The sequence below is a fragment of the Tyto alba genome, unplaced genomic scaffold (assembly GCF_018691265.1).
Source record: "Tyto alba isolate M040663 unplaced genomic scaffold, T.alba_DEE_v4.0 Super-Scaffold_1000006, whole genome shotgun sequence".
Lineage (NCBI taxonomy): Eukaryota > Metazoa > Chordata > Aves > Strigiformes > Tytonidae > Tyto > Tyto alba.
In genome coordinates, this window is record NW_024881272.1 from 10247678 (window position 1) to 10262401 (window position 14724).

The window sequence follows — 14724 nt, forward strand, 5'->3', positions numbered from 1 at the left end:
TATAGGTCTACATTATGCCTACACAAAGATTACTTCAAAGCCTCACTACTTAGGTGAGCGTTCTAATTTTCAGCTAAAATTTATTCACAGGAAATTCATACCTATCTGCTCTTGTATGTTAACTTTTAGCTTTAATAGTTTTAACATTGCCTGTATTCATAGTAAGCAGTCATGAAACTAATGGTAAACTGTCAATTCAGTTCCATTTTTGGTTCAGGTGTAGCTGAAAGTATCTCTGACTTGTTTCAAGCCTGTAATGATTACACAAGTGGTTTAATAACCCCAAAGCAGTTTGATAAAATCTGAACCGCTTTGAGCTTTATGACATCAGAAGATACAAGAATTAAAATTCGAGAAATTATAGAAACCATGCCTGCAGCACAGATTTTTACAGCTAATTGGGTTGAGCCACTGTCTTTGGGTTGGGATCTGAATGCCTCCTAGCACTCTGCCTCAATGTTTTTCCCACCTTCTGAGCTTCCCGCAGTGGTTAAGGAATTGGAAAGCAGCAGTGTCACTGCAACATTTGAAAAGCAGTTAGTACCACTGCTGTGACAGAGAAGGTTAAACCATCCTAAATTCCTCACCACTACAAGGTGCATTTTTGCACCTAGCTGCCCACTGGTACAGAAACATGTAAATGCACACACATATGGTAATGCAGTAAGATTGGTGCAGAGAAGATAAGCGGGACTGACTTGATGCACTGCTGTGTGCAGCAGCACACAGTTCTCTACCACAGAATAAGAGGAAGTAAAGCTGTTTCTTGGAACTCAGGCAGGTGCAAAAAAAAAAAATCTTCTTACTGATTAGTTATGTACCAGTAACTGCAAAATGGATGTAGACCGATCATCACAGGGTCATGGAGCAGAGTGAGAGTTCATTCTCCACATTTGAGTTGCTTGGCAAGAGAAAGGAGGAAGGAAAGGAAGAGATGTTATGCTGTCTGGAAGAGTTCTTGTAGGTGAAACAGCTGAATACCAGTTTTCACTAAGACCATTCCTTAGAATGGTAACTGAAAACATAACCCAGGTAAAAAAAAAAAAGAAAAATAGAAAAAAGACCAAAAAAAAATTATTCCAGCTGCATTTTGTCAAGAAAAAAAGTTTCAACTGCTTGGGAATTCAGGTTTGATTCGAGATCTCTTCTCTAAGCACACTATTTTTTATTCTATGTCAGTAGGCTAACTAAGCCAGTGATTTCAAGGGTATGTTATGTGGTCTTTGGGAGCATATACAAGATCGATCTGTGTATACTCCATGCCAGTCAGACATCAATACTATGGGGTATCTGGTGTGCAGCTCTTTTGTGTCCATCTCCTCAGAGCACTTTGTACTCTTATGCTTTTTTCCCTAATTCTCAGTACCAAATAATTTTCTTCATATGATCTACATTTTCACTGGACTGCACTTCTTAAAAAGCCAAGACACTTAATGAAAATATTAATGAGACTCTTGCTTACATTAATCCACAAGGAGTTCCTCTGTTAGCCCAGTCTGCCATATAGTTCTTTTTATAGCACAATCTGTATTATTTTTCTTTGGATAGTTCATTATCCATTTTACAATTTATTCACATCTTCATCTTATCATTTCTCATGTGACACTGAAACAAGTGCTTCAACATCACCTAGGTTTATTTCATCAAGTATTTGTTCAAATACTTTTCCTTTGCTCTGGGTAGTTGGTTATCTTATACAAGAACAGATGGGTTAGTAAGTCACTTCATATTTTTGTCTGCTTTGTATTTCAACTGTTTTCAACATACATCTTGAATCATAAGCATATAGTAGAGAAGTTCGTTCTCACACACATTTAATGTGAATTTCTGTTTTTTAACTAAGTATATAAGACACAAGGAATCACAAAATCATTTATTTGTACAACTTATTTTGGATACCAAAAGAAATAAGATTATCTGCGTATGAAAGGGATTAATATGAAAAAAAATTGGTATGATGTAAAAACAAGCAGAGCACAGGGAAAGACTGTGTCAACCAAAATTGCCAGAGATTTATTTATTTAGTCATTTAGTAAAGTTTGGAGAGGAGAAAAAAAAAAAAAAAGAAACACTTGTGTGTTGCAAGAGAATTAGGGGAAGTGACTACTGAAATCAGAGTATAAATGCTTTGCAAGGTCAGTCCCTGGAGCAGTTAGTGATCAAAATCTGCATGGAAATAACACAAAATAATAATAATAATAAAAAAAAGTAGGCTACGATACTAAATGTGTTTGCTGAGTTTCTGAATCTCTAGGATGTCATTCCTGGGCTATACAGCTTTGCTATTATGTTGGATATATTGTACTGCAGAAAGAGGTAAGATTTAATGTGAGAAAAATACCCTTTCTTAAAATGTATGTGAAGATTGTAACTAAAATAATACATAATAAAATGTTTGCATTATAGCCTATTTAATTAACCTCTGACAACAATAATTGAGATTTCTTCTGTCAGTATTTAGCACCTTTAGTATTTAATATCCTGTCAGAGGTATTATTTCACCTATTTATTTGGATAACTAATGCTGTTATTAATCTGTTGCACAACTGTAATGGTTAGTATCCTTATGAAGTAGAGTGAGACAACTCATTTGCTATTGGTTATGTTTGTTAATTATTCTAACATCTAAAACTTGTAAACAGCTGGTAGATTAAAATAGAAAATAGTGAATAAATGTTAATTTCTTTCTGTGGAATAATCTGTGAGATAATCTGAGAAAGAAGAATGATTACTAAATTGACTGAAAAGCTTACAAAATATCTGTTGACTGACAGACTGATGTTAATCCACTGAATGAGATAAATGTGTACATGTATGCTTTTTTATGTGTTTAAAGAGGTAGGTAGTATTCTGGGTATCTGCTCAGAAGCCCCTGATGTTTTCTGCTTCTCTGTTCAATTTATTTTTCTATTATATTTATATTGTTTAATGTATGTTTAGCAATTTAATTCTTTTGCTTTCTGCCTGGGTTTCTTTATATAGGCTTGCATAAAGGGTGCTATGTGGTTTTAAGCTAGTGTGTCTTTCCTTGGTTCAGGTTGTTTTTAATTTTAGGTGAAGATTATGAAGATTTTATTAATCAAAACAATCTGATAGATTTTACTTTGAAAAACTGAAAAATCAGGACACTAATGAAATTTATTATCTTTTTATTATTATTTTTTTATAATAAATACTGTTCCAAAGCAACTAATAAAGTCTAATTTGTTTGCAAAGAAGTCCAGAAAAGTCCTGGCATTTGAAAAGAATGTTTGCCCGAATTTGCACTTCCTTTTTAAAATGCTTTCTTTAGATCAGAGAGATTGCAAAGGAATGTGAATGTTGAAATATTTGATCTACCTGGGACAACTATTACCGTGGGTCATGCAGGGTTTTTAGTTTAAGCTTCGTATTGAAAGTCCATGTGAGTTGTTCAAGAGCTGGGTTTTTGCGCAAGGCCTGAAAAATACTTCTACCCGAATTCATAGTTTGTGCTTGACTTTATGGAAGTCTCTACCAGCATAATGACAGCAAGAAAGCAGCTAGAGCTATTTCTAACTGAGTTAAGTCACTTATAAATACTAAATGATTAATTCCAGCTCCCCTGGTGTCTCACTAAGGGATTTGAAGGTATGCACTTAGTGCATGCTTTCTAATATAAAAATAAAACCCTCCAAGTTTTGGTGAGTACACATGGTGAGTGCATGATGTAATTAATATAGTTGTGAAGTATATCCTGTCAGCACATTTTTTAAGCTACTAAGAAACTGCATTTAAAAAAAAAGAATTAGCTGTAGTCAGAAATACATACACATGTACATACTGTGACACATAGTTCGACATCAGGGCGGGAGTGGTAAAGAACAATCAGCTAAAAGAAAACCCAGAAAGAAGCATGTCTTAGTAACGATGAAAAGACTATCAGGAGATTATCTTTTGTGGTGGGTTTGGGCTTTTTTTTAATGTAAGCAAGGAGAAGTTAAGAGGCTGCATTCTGTTCAACAGACAATAAAATATAAGTAGAAGTAAGGGAGGAATAGATCAGAGAAACTCTTCCTGTGCTAAACAGCTTACTTTTTCAATCATAGAATTCAGAATGTGCTTTCTCAGCTTTCAAACTGAAAGCAATACTTTTAACAAGCTCTAATGAAAGAATAAGGAAACATTTAACATACTTAAAAGACTGTACCAGCTAAAGGAGTCTTGTTCATTTCACTTATTTTTTGCATTTTGCAAAACCTTTGTTAAGTGAACTTGTCTTAATCTTGCTGAGAAGTCCCTACTACCTTTCTTGATAGTAGGGTAGTACCCTCCAGTGGACAGAAGCAGTAGTTTTTACTCAGATATAATCATTCATAAGAGGGACCGTACTTACTAAAGTTGTTGGAAAAAACCTGAATGTGTGGGCATACTCTTCCTTTAGGACCTCAGCAGTATTGTCAAAGCTTGTCTCCTTCTTCTGGATACTTAAGAGAGCCAAAATAAAGTTATTAGATCTCACAATTAACATTCTTTTCTTTATATTTTCAAAATGCCATAGCTAAAGAACACTAAATTATACAGGTTTTTTTTCTTGTAACAAATCTTTTTTCCAGATTTTTAAACAATTTTCTAAAATTATGCCTCTAATTTGGTAGATACTCTACTGACTGAAATAAAAACAAGTGAGTGTTCAAGCGTATGTCTTTGTACAACTAAAGTAAGATTCACATTCCATACTTTGATGTGGAAGAATTAGTTTTTAATCTGCTCACTTTGTATTAGAAATCACAGCTACTTAATCTGTGGTTGTGATCTCCACAGCTTAGTTCAGCAAGCCATAACTTCACATCCCTCGCATGAGGAAAGTTCCCAAATATTTTTCCTGTAGTCCCACTTTCAGGCAGTGTCTGGACAAACTAGGAAAGCTTCAGTGAGAGTATTGCTGCTTTCTCAAACCCGTGGCCTTACAGCTAAACTAGCGTGAGGGCTTGTGTGACAGCTCTCTACTGAATAATGAATCTACTCAACAAAAAATTTCCTTCCCTGATGAATATTTCCTCTACCAATTATTTTCTATACAGAGGTTTATTTTCTTTTCCAAGGCTTCATTTCTTAGAGGCTGTTTTATTTGTTCTTGATGAATTGTCACCTTTCATGTTCAGATGTAAAACAGCTTTCTTTACACTTAATTAGCTAGACAGTCCAGACTCTGTTACTCTGGGTAAAGCTTCAGCCTTTAAAATAAGTACATTTCAGTCACCCAAGCACAAAGAACTCATCACTGAAATTAGGTCAATTATTATAAAAAGAAATGTTTCTTGACAAAGACCATATGGTCTTTCATTAACAGCTTCCCAACGTTTGTTTCTTTCCCCTTTAGTCTGATTTTTCTCATTCTCAAGCTGTTGAGGAAATTATTAATAAAATTAATTCAGGCTTATTTCTTGTAATTCATATGTGCTTGGCTGCATATTTCATGGACACTGAAGAGGCACGGGAAGGACCGTATAATATTGAGCTAATGAAAATATCAGACACCGCGATCCGCCCCTCAGATTGAGTCAAAACGCTTTGAAGCTAACAAAGGTCTGAGTGAATACCCAGAATTAATTACAACGTGTAGGAAGGAACTTGTCATAAGAAGTAATCTCACAGACAGTAGAAAATAAGTTTTGGAATATCAGGTAATCTCAGCCCAGAGAGAAAATTTAGGCAATGTAAAAGGGAGGGGAGATTTGACAGAAATTGATCAAGTGACACATGAAGTTAATCTCAGTTCGAAAGAAAACTGCAGAGTGCAGAATTGTTCTCTGTGATAATGGAAGGGCAGGCACAGAGGAGCTCCTGCAGATGGAAGGGTAAGAGATGTCTGTGGTTAGAACCAGGGCACTAATCTCATTTCAGTCTTTGTAACTAAAATCTATTTCATGAATTACAACTGTCCTGTGTGGTTTCTTGGCACTTGCTTGACTATTCTTACATCCTTCTAAATGTCTATTTGTATTCCTACAAAATGTGGATTCTTGGCAGTTTCCTATTTTGTGATGATTAAGTAGAAAACGTGCTCGTTTGATCACAAATATCCCCAGAATTTCTTGCTACATTTCCTATTGTAAAATTATTTTTGCATTTGTGACATATGCTTCAGTCACCAATATTTTTATTTACAATTTTTAGCTTGTAAAGAACCTCCTCCTAGGAGGGTTAAAGAAGTGCCTACTGATAGATGGGACAAACCTCCCTATCCACATGGTACTCAAGTAACATACAGATGTCGGCCTGGATATATAAAACTTGGACGAATTGTGTTTGAGTGTACTGACGGAGCATGGAAGCAACACCTCCCAGCAACAGAATGCAGAAGCAAGTATTTAAGCAAAATGTGTGCAAACATTTGATCTGACAGATCGCATTCCTTGCCAGTGATGTCAATGTGAAATTGCCGTTGTATCTTTTCCTGTAACTTACTTATTTCAGCATACTTTAAAATATCATCCTAAAAAGTATGTATGCATAAGGACACATTTTTGGAAGTTCTTTTTCTCCAGATCAAAGGATTATAATTCTTTTCCTGTAGAGGAAAAGATCTTACTCTAGGCCAGCCTTATTAGCCCAATTTATGATAAGTTAAGTTGCTAGGAGCTTGCTTCCAAAATTTTAGACAAAGTCTACTGTGGATGAAATATACAGTCTGAGCAGAATAAAGCACCAATCTAGCTTCTGAATGCAAGTCAAGAGAGTATTGTCTTCTTCTCGGTTTATTCAACTTGTTCTATGAAAGATAAAATTTCTTGGAAGTGGGAAATTATTTTTTCCTTCCTTCTCTTTTAATCCATAAAGGAAAATTCATTATTAGGATGAGAGCTGCTATTTATTATCTCTAGTATACTGTGTTAAGAATTTAGAAGTATCTCATACCCTCATACAGAATTCATTAGTGAAGACATTAGAGTTTATTATTGTTAGTCAGCAGATACTTCTTTTCTGTAATAAATGAGTTTGAAACATAAAGAAATGTTAGACACATGAGCTTTTTTTCTTACCTATCTAACATACAAAATTTTTACTAATAAAAGTATAAAATATAAAATATAAAATTAAGTCCCAGGTGTCATTCAAACAGAGATGAATACATATAATGAGTAAAAATTAATTAATAAAGTTGTTACTAGTTTCTTTTACATTTTCTATTTAGTCACCTTCTCAGTTTTTATACATATTTGTATAACTACTCAGTGAACATGGATATTTCAAATTATACAGCATTTGATGTTGCTTTTTAGTAACATTTTTTAGTAAATACTGCCACCCAGTGAATAGATACTGACACTGGTAAGGTGCAGGTGGAAGGAGAACAGGTTAAGTGACCCCGTTGCCTTTTCAGGATAGGCCTCACTAGACAGCAAAATTAATCACAAAGTTGTCCATCTTCTCTGAGTCACACTAGAGCAGGATTAGGGCCTACTCAAACACCTCTTCCTTGGAAAAAAACAAGGATATTGTTATGCTCCAAGGAATGAAATTGCCTAGGTCTACAAGCACCAGGAAAGTTTTGTTCAGAGGAGGCCTAATAGGTTTTAACTATGCAGTTTATTCTGCAGTCGATATTTTAACATCAAAAGTGAATGAATTAGAGGGATGGTGTGTTCATCTTTGCAATTCTTTTGATAATCTAGGGCATCTAGTTAGGGCCAGACCACAAAAAAAGTCCTTTGGGGAACTTTGAGCAGAAAGGGCTAAGGACCAAAAGACACCTGTGACCTTAGATCATCCCTCTTTACTCAGCACAATCTCCATCAGATTGAGGACATTTCATTCCAATCATGGACGTATTCTGTAGTGGTAGTTTTGGACCAGTTTGTCACAAGTTTTAGGAAAAGCTGAAGTTACATTCTGCAATTAAATTTGTCATAAAACTTAAGATGAGTTCAGCCTTTGTAAAGAAATAAAACCTGCATATTTGTTATTCTTTTTTTTTTTTTTTTAGAAAATCAGCAGATCTTTATGTTCTTATTGAGGATAGTGATTAAAAATGGGAGGAGTTAATCAAGCTAATGCTGAGTATTTCTGAATTTTTGAAAGTCCTGTAGTTGCTACTGATTACTAGAAAAGTGGTATCTTTCATACTTTCACATTCTTATGTATGGTGTAAGTAATTCTTTTTCTTCTTTTTTTTTTTTTTTTTTTTTTACCAGATAAGCCTTGTGGACATCCTGGAGATATTGAGTTTGGTTCCTTTGAACTTACCAGTGGAAGTGAATTTGTATTTGGTGCCAGGGTTGAGTACAGATGTAATGATGGGTAATACTTATTTAATTCAATATATGGGAGTTAACATAAGGTCTTAAAAGAAGTGTCAGTTATAGTTTTGTTGTCTGTAATGCAGCTGCAACTTACTAATACTTAATGCTTGGTTATTGTTTAATATACATTTCTGCAATTACAGTAATACTGAAGATAACTCTTTCTTATGTCTGGTGCTGTCGGAGTAACTGAACTCATGCACCTGAAGCTGTCATCCAAAGTGTCTAAAATGCATAAGGCTCTAGCTAACTTGAAATTATGGCTATCCAAGAAGAAAACAAAAATAGTGATCTGTCTGAAAAACTGCCACATGACTGCCAGTCAGTTTAGATGGAAATGCAGCTTTGTATGCTGGAATTAGTGCTCTTAGTAGGCAGTCATGATGCAGTTATGCTAGCAAAGTCATTAGGCCATACAACAGAGTCTCCTATTCAGAACTACAACTCATCAGTCCTGCTTAAATAATTTTTGTGCATTATGAAGTAAAATGTATTGTAAAAAATGTTTGAAGGAAGACATTCTGGTAAACTCACTAACATGTTTTCATTGACTGCTTAGAAGAAATTCTTCTCTATTCCTCCTCTATTGATCTTCTTCAATGAAAACTGCAGCAAAGTAAATACAAAGTATCATGCTTAGTTAGGTACGCCTATGACTGAATTCTTTCCTCTTGAAATGCAAATCAGCTGTAAGCATGGTACAGTGGTTTAGCCATGCTTTTGCAATCTTTGTATTGCTGGAATCTTGTCTGAATTTCACAAAATGAATTAAAAAATCAATATTCTCCTTATTCCCTTAAATTCAGACAGTTCTTCACTGTCATTTCAGACTATCTGTACTTCCTATGACTGCATTTCAGACAAAGCAGTAGCCATGGCATTGTGGCCATGTAGCCCTAGCCCTCAAACCTAAGATAATACTAGCTCAACAAAACATGAGATATATATGGTTTGGATTAAGTCGTATTTTGATGCTGTCACATGACTTTTAGAGCACAGGCAACAGGAGTTTTACTCTGCTTCCTACTGATTGTGTAAATTACCGCTAGGTTATTTGTTATGTAGCCAAAGCTAGCTCTCTCTGTAATGAAGAAGCCATCTTACTGATTACTTCCTACTTTCTGACTTTTTTTTCATTTTTTCTTTTTTTTTTTTTTTTTTTTTTTTTGCCATATGCAATTAAAAGAAACAAAATAGGGAAGATGCAGGTCAAAAAACTCAGTTATGTCATATTTTGGTTAGTCTATGCTAGAACATATGAAACCTACTTCCTTTGCTTCAAAAACAGCAGCGCTGCTGTTCCTGTCACATAATGAGACTGTATTTTAGCACTGTTTGCTTTTCATTTGGTAAGATACTGGATGCTCAGCCAAAGAAACTACCGTGAGTGTCAGGCAGATGGATGGAGCAATGACATCCCTCACTGTGAAGGTAAATGAAGTTTGACATTTAATTCTTTATCAGATTGATTTTATATCTGTATGATATTATAGAAATAGTTTGTGATCTCTCTACTGGTATTAATTCACATATGTTTAAATTCAAGTTATGCAGCAGTGAAACTCTTACAATGACTGCTCAGCCATTTTAGTCCAATAAGCACTCAAGCTTTTGTTAAAAAGCATTCACAAAATGGAGTTTTGTCACCCCCAGACTGGCTTAAAGCTCTGCCTCACCTGAAGGCCCTGATAGAGTAGATGCCTGCAAAACATGGTTACAAAAGACAGCTGAATATGAGGCATTTCAGATGTATGTGAAAGTGTGTGGTTTTAGCTAGTTTCCTCCTCCACCCTTGTGAATATCCTAGCCATTAAGATTTTGTTAAAAGTTCTTCTACCTATTAGCATACTGCAGAAGAACTTCAGTAAGTAAAAATGAGAGCAAGAGAGACTTAGACCTCAAAATTTAATAGACTGGATGGCTCAGATGAAAATTCCCTGATTTTAGAAACCTTTTCAACAGTTTCAAACTTGTATGATTATGAAAATAAGCTTCCTTTCTTCCCAAAGATAAATTTTAACTGGTCTACTTTAACATATGTGTGCAGAAGTGAAATTTCACTTTAGGTTAAGCATCTAATGTCAGGAAAGGGTCTCTAAGTAAAGAAACACAAATTAAAGTAGATATCTTTCTCTTGTCTAGAGTTTGTCTGTGTTTTGACATATCCTTGGTGGATATTTCACATTTAGTTTACTGGATTTTGAGTGTCCTCAATTTTAGGCATGCAGGTCTCCACACAGTATAAAGCAATGGCTTCCATCATTTTTTGTCATATGTCATCAACATACTGCAATTTCAAAGTCCTCATAAGATTTTTCTTTCATGATTGAGGAGTTTTCATTAGGCTGAATTATGATTGCCTATGAAAAAAAGTATTTGTATAATGTCCAAGTTGTGAGGAACCTAGGAGATAGAATGTAAACTTAAGAAAAGGGAGATGGTTTATAAGACTGAGAATGTTGTCAGAGATAAGTGGGAGCCAAATACCAGCCACTTTTCTACATGTTCAGTGATATCTACATGAACATTTAAGAATGAGCTTTGATAGTCCCCCTCGATAAGAAATATCCAATGATAGATATTAATTCTCCCTTTTTCTGCAGTTAGGAAATACAGGAGATCTAAATTAATGGCTGACACTGTGTTCGTTTACTTTAGTAGTATAATTGTTCTGATAGCCTTAACTAGGATTTTCAGCTGGTAACTGAATTGTTGTAGTAAGTCTGTAATACAGCACTTTTCCAGATATTTGTCTATAGCAAATTCAGTTTGGCATAGCTCAAAAGAAAATTAACCTATTTTGACAAAGTTTAATGGCCCTCTGTATCAGTCAAGGCTCACCTAACCATCCATAGAATTCATAGGATCATAGGATGATTTGAATTGGGTGAGACCTCAGGACATCATCTAGTTCAGTGGGTTTTTAGCCTTCAAGGGCAAAGAAGAGAATCGTGAGAGCTAGTCTACAAGCTTCTTCCTATGTCAGTCTGTCTTTATGCTTAGGGTTTTATATTGTATCTGTTGTAAATGGTATCTGAATCCATAACACAAGTGTTTATTTTTAAAATGTGTAAGGAAATTACAGTGAGTTTTCTGTATTTTAACTTTTTTGTCGATTTATTTTACAGAATAGATCTCAAAATTACTTTTGCTTTTTTTTTTTTTTCATTCCATTTGTTTTGTTTTGTTTTATTTTCCAGTGGCAAAGTGTTTACCTGTACAAGCACCAGAAAATGGAAGAATCATTATGACTGGTGCATATGAGCTAGGCCGAGAATATTCCTTTGGCCAGGTTGTAAATTTTGAATGTAATGCAAAATACAAGCTTGTTGGATCTAAAGAAATAATGTGCTCTTCAAGCGGAAAATGGAATAGTGATGTACCTCAGTGCCAAGGTAAAAATGACACTATTTATTATCTGTAATTATGAAGCTTTATTCTCACAGACTTCTCTAAGGACTGGTTACCATATGGGAAACTACAAAGCTTCCACTTTATTCTGTAGCAATTAAGCATAGTTTGTCTGTAAACAGTCTCCATTGCATATATGCAGAAGTAGGATAAGAAAGAGAAATCAGAGAATATTGGATGCTAATATAATCATAATGGACCATCTGTTTGTTCCATATTTTCACTACAAACTGTATGTTTTGCCAGGCTGCAATCGATTTCTTTGAAACTAGCTTTGGTATGTCTACATAAGATACAATCACTTCAGTGTTGATTTAACCAAACTAATTGCAAACAATTTTGAATCTATGTGAACCAAGTTTAAAAAACAAGTATGATTTTAATTCACTTGTGCTTAGGGTATATAAAATACAAAGAAATCATGATGGATTTTTCTTTCTTCAGACTAATGTGTTTTGACAAGTTAGAAAGTTAATTCATGTTTAGTTTTTACAAAACCACAGCATCACAAAATAGGTGAGGTTGGAAGGGACCTCTGAAGGTCCCTCAAAGCAGTCAGCTAGAGCAGGTTCCTCAAGACCATGTCCAGTTGGCTTTTGAACATCTCCAATGATGGAGACTCCACAGCTTCTCTGGGTAACCCATTCCCGTGTTTGACCACTCTTAAGTAAAAATGTCTTTTCTTATGTTTAAGTGGCATTTTATGTACTTCAATTTGTGTCCATTGCTTCTCACCTTGTCACTGGGTGCCAGTAAGAAGTGTCTGGCTCCACCATCTTTACTTCTGACTGCCCCATCACAGTCAGGAATTTATACATATAAAAAATATCCTTCCTCACCCCCCAGCCTTCTTTTTTCTGGACTCTCTTAAGCCTCTTTTTATCTGTCAGTTTTTCCAATTCCTTAATTGCCCTCATGTCCCTTCACTGGTCCTGGTCCAGTATGTCCATGTCTTTCCAGTATTGGGGAGCTCAGACCTGGACACAGCAATCCAGATGTGGTCTCACCAGTGCTGAGTAGATGGGAAGGATCACCTTTTTTGAGCTGCTGGCAACACTCTTCTCAATGGAGCCCAGGGTGCTGTTTTGTTTGTTTGCTGAAAATGCATGTTGCTGGCCACCATTCAACTTGTCCATCAGTACTGCCAACTTTTTTTTCTGCTAAACTACTTTTCAGCTAGTTGACCCCATCCTGCCCCACCCACAGCTTGTACTGGTGGATGGAGTTATTCCTCCACTTTGCAAATAGAGATCATATGGGATTGGATTGTCAGTACGTAAGAATGAATTCTAGGACGCTCATGGTAACAGTCACAGTTAAATTTTCAGTCCATCAAGTTTCTTAGATTATTTAAATGTTATCTGATCGGGAAATATGTGTTCAAAAGACCAGAGTATGTATGTCAGGATGTCAGATACATGTATGGTTTGTTCACAATTTCAGCATTGCATTTTGCTGCTTTGAAACCCTTGGTTATTATAATTTGAACAGTATAAAGTGGGATTAAACACATGTGCTCGCAACATTTTCAGAACATAGTGAATTTTATTAAACAGTGACAGTTCCACTGAGCTATACTTCATCCTAAATACAAAGTAAATCCAGCAAAGGAATCCTAGAGAACTCTTTTGTGTCGTGTTCTGTGGCCTGGGAAACAAAGCCTTAAATATTTTCTGGCTTTATGAATGCAGTTTTTGGCAACTTCAAGATCTCTGTGGTTTTACTGGGTTTGGCAAGGATCTGGGGATGCTGATGTTCTTTTATAAATAGTTAAGCATTCTAGTATCAGTTTTCCAGATAGTTTAAATCATTTTTTCCTGTTGATGACATGATTTAACTAATCATTTAGTGGCTATGAGAGAGCTTTAAGTTTGCTGGAAATTACAAGGAAATTAAATTTTCTGAAAAATGGAAATCCTAAAATTCATGTAGCCTAGTTTCTTATGTTTGAATGTCCCCTGCCTTATATGCTGATTCTGAGATCCCATGAAATCCAAAGCAAAGCCCTAAAATCTCTCATGAACCAATTTGCTATTGATGCTGTGCTACACCACAGTTTCTGCCTGTTACCCACAATCAGGTCACTGAAAAATTCTCAAATAAATTTCAAAGAGTTTCCATATGCAAATGTTTTTGTCAAGTCAAGTGAAAAAAAAAAAACCTACATTTTATTCCAATAGACATTTACTCTTAGCAAATGAAAATAAACAAAAACTTATGAATTTTGTCTTTCTCAATTTCAGAGGTTATCTGTGATGTGCCAAAAATTCTGCATGGATATGTACATTCTCCAAAGAGGTCGTACAAGGAATCTGAACAACTACAGTTCACCTGTGATGAAGGATACAGATACGGTGAAAGAGCAGATGTACAATGTACTGAATCAGGATGGAATCCAACCCCCTATTGCACTGGTTAGCCTTGCCTAAAGTTATTTTGCACATTTATTGTATTTTGAAGCAATTTCAGAGATTAGTAATGGCAAAAGTTAATTTATTAATAACAAAAGAAATCCATCCACATCTGACCAATATCCCATGAAAATCTGGAATAATTAAATGTTAAAGGGACCAAACAACTGGATAAGAGTTTTCCATGAAGAGCAGTAGCAAAACCATTTAATTTAGTGTTTTATTAGTTGAGTGTAGTTAAATAGGTCCATGAAGCAACAGTTGTTCCAGTATACTATGTAAATGAAACTGATGCTAAAATACTTCATGCAGCATTAGTAGCTGATGTTATTTTATTCTTTTTTTAAATATGATTAATTAATTAGTGGGGAGAAAATAGGAAACAGATTTCTTGGGTTAGAAAAAAAATCCTAATCTGGACACATAGGAAGTATAAAGCTGAATCTCTTTACCTTCTACAAAATATGATGAAAATATTTAATCCAAGGAATGAAAAAATCAGATACTAAAAAGAATATTTAAGCAAGCAAGCCAGCGGGGGGGGGAAAAAAAAAAAAGTATTTGTAACAGAGAAATTCAACCTACAAAAGGAATCTGAAATTTATAATGGCATGGGAAAATTAACATTTGAAACCAAC

General features: G+C 35.0%; 1 protein-coding gene across 1 annotated transcript in view; it reads left to right on the forward strand.

The window, feature by feature from the left end:
- Positions 1–2163: 2163 nt before the first annotated feature.
- Positions 2164–14724, forward strand: part of CFH (complement factor H) — a 36309-nt gene continuing 23748 nt past the window's right edge. The window contains exons 1-6 of the mRNA XM_042785946.1: positions 2164–2316; positions 6139–6324; positions 8157–8262; positions 9619–9695; positions 11465–11659; positions 13919–14089. Of these exons, the coding sequence (XP_042641880.1) occupies positions 2256–2316; positions 6139–6324; positions 8157–8262; positions 9619–9695; positions 11465–11659; positions 13919–14089 (796 nt within the window). The 5' untranslated portion in view covers positions 2164–2255. The remainder of the gene's footprint in view (positions 2317–6138; positions 6325–8156; positions 8263–9618; positions 9696–11464; positions 11660–13918; positions 14090–14724) is intronic.